This window comes from Sinocyclocheilus anshuiensis, unplaced genomic scaffold, assembly GCF_001515605.1.
Source record: "Sinocyclocheilus anshuiensis isolate Anshui unplaced genomic scaffold, SAMN03320099.WGS_v1.1 scaffold1393, whole genome shotgun sequence".
Taxonomy (NCBI): Eukaryota; Metazoa; Chordata; class Actinopteri; order Cypriniformes; family Cyprinidae; genus Sinocyclocheilus; species Sinocyclocheilus anshuiensis.
The window spans coordinates 587,068-593,908 of NW_015548343.1; the positions used below are offsets into that span (position 1 = coordinate 587,068).

Sequence of the window (6,841 nt, forward strand, 5' to 3'; positions counted from 1 at the left end):
TCTTTAGCAGAAAGGAGGCAAAAATCCTATTCCCTTTTGGATATTTGCAAAAGTCTTTTCATAACCTCATGTTGCATTTATTAGCTGTTTTGATTAAGACAGTATTTTCGTACAGCAGAATTGTAGCATCTTCTCAGGGGCAGCTGTGATTTTTCTCCAAAAGATGTTCTATTGTGTTTTTTTTTTTTTTGCTAAGCAGGGATATGTGGAATGTAGCTCAAAGCTTTAATGTAGAAACCTCAGTTTGCATACTTCTTTAGCTATTGTAACAGCACAGTTCATGCAAATAAGCATTGCGCAGTTAAATTAGGAAACCTTGAGCCAGATTACAAATTTCTGATGATGATGCTGTGCAATTCGAAAGATTATTGTCCTTGTAAGACTATTAGCATATTTCAAAACCTTATTTTAATGGACTAACTTTCATTCTCCATCCAACCTGTGATGCAGTGATGAACTGTGAATTTTTCCTTTGTTTATGGTGAGGATGTTTCTGAAAAAAAAGTATGTATTATATGGTTTATCACAGTTAATGGAAGTGGGGAGCAGATGTGGGACAATTGTTTAATGTACATATGATGCTTGATTCTCTGTAATTGATGCAAGAAGAGTTTAATGCTCACGATTGTGTGTGTGTGACTGTCTGATTGATTTATGTTTTGCCTCTATTGTTTATTTCATTTAAATAGCTTGAGGTTATAGTATTTATTATAGTTTGAAATATAATTAGTGTCATCTGTCCCAACTTCAATACATTCACATCAGAGATGACAGTAGGTTTCCTTTATTTTTATTTTTTAAGTGAATGTGAAAAAGTAATTATGTATTTTTGGGATGTATATTTTTGTAATTTTCCAGAGGCAACTCTTTAACATTTAAATTGACTGTAGTACTACAATTTATATTGTCAATAATTAATGAAAATAATTAATTTTTGTGAATCTAATTTTTTAGCTTTATTTTTCTGAGTTCAATATGAACATTTGTCACACGGATGTGTTCATATACCTTATTAAATTGTGTCCTGTACTATTATTATTATCATTATCCCTATAATTATTTATTATATGCCAAATATATATTTTTTTCCCCGTTTTATTATTATTTTTTACTTATAGGGGTTGTCTATATTTATTTCATTTAGACTAAAGGATCCGTCGCATAAATCGAATGACTAAACTCTAGTTCTGTTTGGTTGTATAATTCTTTGTACATCTCACAGTTCAGGTTACGGGAACCCAAGCGACCTCCATTGACCTTCAAGCAAATGCCCTTTTAATTTGTGCTCGCTCTTTCAAACCTGCTTCATTTTTACGTAGTGATTGACAGGTAAACAGGCCAATAGTCATTTAGCTTCGGATTTGTCGAGCTGAAAATAGGAGGGCTTACAGCGGAACGTCGTATGAGGAGTCTGACTCGTTTCCATGAATCGGTTCTTTTGAACAGCTCGTCTGAATGAACTCGCTGAGGAATTCTTGACGTAATTTCGTCATCGCCGTGCAGAACTTTTTTCCATTACATTTTATAAATGAGGGTGTTTTAGTTTTAGATTTGTTGCAGCCATAATGCAACATAGCGTCAAAATGTATGCATATAATTGACTTGACAGCTCGAACCGATTATTACATGAACCATTCAGTCCGACTCGTAGACGAGTAGATGAGACTGGTTTTGTGAAGCGATTCAACTGATTCATTGAGAAGATCCGACTCTGAAAGAATGAATCATTCACAAAACAGACATGGTTAGGACACGCGGTTTTGTAACCTGGAGAACCGTCCTCTGTGAAGCTCAGCGTGAGTTGTCATTGATTCATTGTTATTGAGCTTATTTTCTAATAAATCCGCAGCACCCCTTAGGCATACCTCAGCTAGAAATATTACTTAAAAAAAAAAATCTAAACAGCACTTAAATTTCCAATAGCTGTAGTGTCTCAAGAATAACAAATAACATGTGGCGTTTAGCTTTCAAGCTAATTTGTCAATGAATTACGTGTGTTGAATTTTAATCTGGATGCTTAACGAAACAGCAGCAGCTCCTAATCGTACAAATCCAGTTGTTTAGTAAGTTCCTTTATGCAAAAGACCTTCAAAGACTCTTTACGGCTTGCTGCGTAAACATGACATGCATGTTGTTTATCGTTCACAAATGGAAACTACAGACTTTAGACCGAAACTAATGATTACATACTATTATTTTAGTGAATAATCTGTTAACATGTTCTCCTCCTCTAATCTCATCTGTCCTGTTTAAGAATGGGCAGTGTGTTGGCTGCCAGTGCACCCAGCCCACCTGCACCAGGGCCAGGTGGACCAGGTTTGGTGTCAGTACCACCAGGATTCACGATGCCCTCCGTCTCACCCGTCTCTGTGCCTGGCAGCTCTTCACCTGAGCGCCAGGAGTCTGAGCCTCCTCTTCCAAACCCTGGTGGCTTTGAAGAATGCCATCGCAAGTGCAAAGGTAAGAAAATAATTACTCTTTTAAGAAGCAATCAAAATTATGAACAAAGTCATTTATATATATATATATATATATATATATATATACACATATCTATGATAACATTTACATTAACGGCTGATGTATACTGAAAAATGTATTACAAAAAAAAATCAGCAAATTATAATACAGCAGTTAAATTAGTAGTAGTATTAGTAGTAGTATCATTATTATTTATTTTTATTTCGTTTTATTTTAATCTTTCTTTAAATTTAAATGAGACATAAATTAGAATTTTATATCCTGCTTCCTCAGTTAAAATTCAATTCAAATTCAGGAATTCCATTGGAATTTAAAAGCCATTCTCAATTCAGCTGTATCTTGTATGACGTTACTTTGAATGTTCATAATTACAAATTCAAATGTTTTTACACTAATGTCTGTTTGTCCCTCAGAGGTGTTTCCTGTGCAGATGGAGGGTGTTAGACTAACAGTGAGCAAAGCTTTGAGCAACCACTTCCAGGTCAGTCCAGTGTGTTTACTGGTGGATTTTCTTGAGCCATGTTGTTGAAGAAAGTATTCTCGATCGTCATCAAGATCATCTCATTTTATTTCATAGGTCAGCCACACAGTGTTGCTAAGCACTCAAGGAGATTCCAGTTACAGGTTTGGAGCTACTTATGTGGGGACCAAACAAGCAGGACCAGCAGAGGTAAAAAGGCTGCTGAAAAGTCTATTTAATTTGAAAAAGGAACTTGTGCCATTTATCCAAATATTTATAGTTTCCTTAATATTTTTATCAGGCCTTTCCCGTCATGGTGGGTGACATGGACAACACAGGGAGCTTAAATGCACAGATTATTCATCAGATCACAGACAGAGTGCGCTCGAAATTTGCCTTCCAGGTGTGTATTTGTGTGTGTGTTATTGTTTTGATTAGTTATGATGTAATACTAATGCATTGCTGGACATACTTGTCTCAATCAGACTCAGCAGCAGAAGTTTGTGAACTGGCAAGGAGATGCTGAATTCAAAGGGGAAGATTTCACTGCCACTGTGACCTTTGGCAACCCAGACGTCTTGGTTGGTTCTGGTAATTGTCTTCGGTTTCATCCATGTTTATTTGTGCCGCAATTTGAGGTTTATTTTAGTAGCTTTATTTGTTTTTAGTCATGCCATGTCCCTTCTTCAGTTAACTCATCCAACTTATTTTTCTCTCTGGTTCTCTCACCTCCTGTCCCTTCACATCTTTCTCAGGAATTGTTGTAGCTCATTATCTCCAGTCTGTCACTCCGTCGCTGGCATTAGGGGGGGAGCTGGTGTATCACCGACGGCCCGGAGAGGAGGGAACAGTCATGTCTCTGGCGGGCCGATATACAGGTAAACACGTATAAAGAAAGAGTAGTAGATCGATATGTGACTGCATCCAATTTTCATGTCACTATAATTCAGTCTTTTTATCACAGTGATGAATTACATTACAAATTATGTTAAACAGATACACAAGTGTTGTCCTCTTTGGCTACATCCACATTAATCTAGATAAACACGTCTTTTTCTCTATGTATTGGCCTTTTGTCCACACCGAGATAGTGTTTTGTCCAGAGAAAACAACTTTTTGAAGGCACTCTCCAAGGTGGATACATTAGAAAACACAGTTTATAGGGTAGTGTGAACTGTGATAACAGGTATTCGAAAACTACGGCGCCTGTTTAGTCATGTAAAACATATTGCACCCATAGATATCTATTGATGTAACTGCATTGATGTGCCTGTTACTCGCTTTAATAATGTTGCGAAAGATAAATGTTACTTCGTACAATCTTCATATTACATTGCTGCAAGGCTGACAGAATATTTACTCTTGATTGCTGTCCTTTGGTAAAAGATGATGACAGTTGCATTTTAAGTATTATAGATATTCTGATTCTGATTAATATGGATGTAGCCTTAATAAAGTTTAATAACTCTTTTTCAAATAACAAAAAGAACCTTTTAAATACAAAAAAACAATACACAATAAAAATGTATGAAGTAAACTGATGTTTCAGACAGATTTATGTGCAACTATAAAGAACAATAGTAAAGAATCGGAACATTTTTAACCTATATCTAGACAGCTTTTCTGGTCTGACGTGTTTTAGCCCAGATTAAGACGTAAAAATGTATAAGCTAAGTGAATGTTCCAAAATAAACATTGTCTGTAAGTATGAATACAGAATTTTCTAAATCTGAATGGGTATTTACAAACAGGCAGCAACTTTATCGCCACACTGACGCTAGGAGGAGCTGGAACTCATGGGTCATATTACCACAAAGCCAATGATCAGGTAAATGTTCATCAGCAGAATGAGTCATGTCTGTATTTGTTCATTTATTGCTTTATAATGACATTTGTTTTGTTGTTTGGTATTAGTTGCAGGTTGGTGTGGAGTTTGAAGCGAGCACCCGTACGCAGGACACTAGTGTATCATTTGGATACCAGCTGGACGTCCCCAAAGCTGATCTGGTCTTTAAAGGTTGGTGTAAACACATAAATATGCATGCATGTGTAGATACAGACAGCATTCATTAACATCTCATCATTTTGTATGGTTATGATGAATCAGCAATTGCATTTGTTGTTATATTTCACAATCTATCCTCAACCAGGCCTTGATGATTTTTTCATAAGGAGCATGTGTGTTCCTCATTTAACATTAGGAGCGCAATAAAATGTATTAAGTACTTAGTTTTTCCCTAAAGGGATACAAGGAGGAATTTACAAGCAAAATTATTTAATTTATTTAAATGCAAAAAGTACACTAGATTTTTTAAATATTTTTGCTGTATTTATTTAATAACCATGGAATTATGCATATTTAAATTGTATTAAATGCCAGATTCAGTTTGTGTAACTGAAAAAAAAAACAATAATAACCAAATAAAATGTAAATGAAATATGCAGTTGTTCATTGATTGTGAACTGCTCTGGAATGGCGAGCCTGTAGAACACTCAACATTTTTAATGTGAACCGTGCAGTACTCAAATATTGATGCAATTATAACATAGCCTTTTTACATTTTTTAATAATCACTTTTATGCCGTGCCACATTTCCTGTTTTCTGGCCCCAAATTTAAGTCCTTTTAAAATGGTAAGTAAGACTGTTGTACCATTTAAAATATGAGTTTTTATAACCATAAATTTGAAAAGAAAAAATAATGGACCCGCAGGGACCTACTTTTTATTCGCACACATACTCATAAATACATTTTCCAGTTCACATAAAAATCTATTTTTAGTCACAAATGTGTCTGTGTCATCGTCCATTGAGCAGCATTTCAATTCAGTCTTCTTAGTTGACATTTGTACACTAATAGAGTGTTGTCTTTACCTCTAGTCATTCCAAAGATTGTTGCCAGATATTCCAATGAAAATCCACCCTAGAAACCTCAAAGACCTTTTTAAAAACAAAAAAAACCTGTAATTGCAATTTGCATGAGATTTCATTGGTTATGGGATAAACATTGGTTTACTGAATTTTTCACTCTTTCTGTAGGTTCTTTAGACAGTAACTGGGTGGTTGGAGCTATGCTTGAAAAAAAGCTGCAGCCTCTGCCTCTGTCACTGGCCCTCTGTGCTTTCCTTAACCAAAGAAAAAACAAGTTCCAGTGTGGGTTTGGCATCACCATTGGTTAAACTTACCTTCTTTCTTGGTTAATGCTGCAGTTTACACACCAGTGCCATTGCTGGTGAAAAGGTAAAGTTTGGACACACTTGCATATTTATCCACGCCTGTGTAAAATCAGTCCGTAAATATGAAGCAAAACAAAGTAATATTTGTTCTAAGTTCCATGTATCAGACCACCCTTTTTGTTATTCTTGTAATGTAAGCAAAAAGCAATGATAATTCCAATATCTAAAAAAGTAAATTTAAAGAACATCACGACTGCCTGATGCATTATAAGAGAAACCAAGAAGAAATACACATACACAAATTCACCTTTCATTTTGTTGTTTATTCACATTCATTTTTTTTTTTTCATTTATTTGTCTATCAAACTGAGATGCATGTTTATTAATGTATTTTTGTTGGTGTAAAAAAAAAAAAAAAAGTTTTTTCCCCCTAATGAATTTGTCTGATACGCTGTTGCATAGTTGAAAAAAAACCAAAAAAGATTAAATTCATGTTACATTCTATTACATAATCCCAAATCTATGATATTGCCCACATTGTTATAGTTTTTTCCCCACCACATGCAGTGCCTTCATAAACACTTTATAAATATGTATATTGCGTATTGCCTAATAACATCTGCACACCAAGTATTAAAATAGTTTGTGTATGATTAAAAGTATAAAAAATATAAAAGTCTAATTGGACATATTGAATGGTTATAATATTGTGTCTGTAGCGATAT

At 34.8% G+C, this 6,841-nt stretch overlaps 1 protein-coding gene across 3 annotated transcripts; it reads left to right on the forward strand.

Annotated features, from left to right (window-relative positions):
• Positions 1 to 1,727: 1,727 nt before the first annotated feature.
• LOC107656621 (mitochondrial import receptor subunit TOM40 homolog) lies at positions 1,728 to 6,463 on the forward strand. Of its 3 annotated transcripts, XM_016444533.1 has the most exons (11): positions 1,728 to 1,796; positions 2,255 to 2,460; positions 2,895 to 2,962; positions 3,059 to 3,151; positions 3,243 to 3,344; positions 3,427 to 3,532; positions 3,697 to 3,819; positions 4,693 to 4,769; positions 4,856 to 4,958; positions 5,980 to 6,149; positions 6,187 to 6,463. In XM_016444533.1, the coding sequence occupies exons 2-10, from the start codon at positions 2,256 to 2,258 to the stop codon at positions 6,117 to 6,119; spliced, it is 1,017 nt and encodes a 338-aa protein (XP_016300019.1). In that variant the 5' UTR covers positions 1,728 to 1,796; position 2,255; the 3' UTR covers positions 6,120 to 6,149; positions 6,187 to 6,463. The 3 variants fall into 3 exon arrangements, with proteins under 3 accessions (XP_016300019.1, XP_016300018.1, XP_016300020.1); XM_016444532.1 differs by having other exon boundaries at positions 5,980 to 6,463; XM_016444534.1 differs by lacking the exon at positions 1,728 to 1,796 and adding an exon at positions 1,812 to 2,063 and having other exon boundaries at positions 5,980 to 6,463.
• The last annotated feature ends 378 nt before the right edge of the window (positions 6,464 to 6,841 follow it).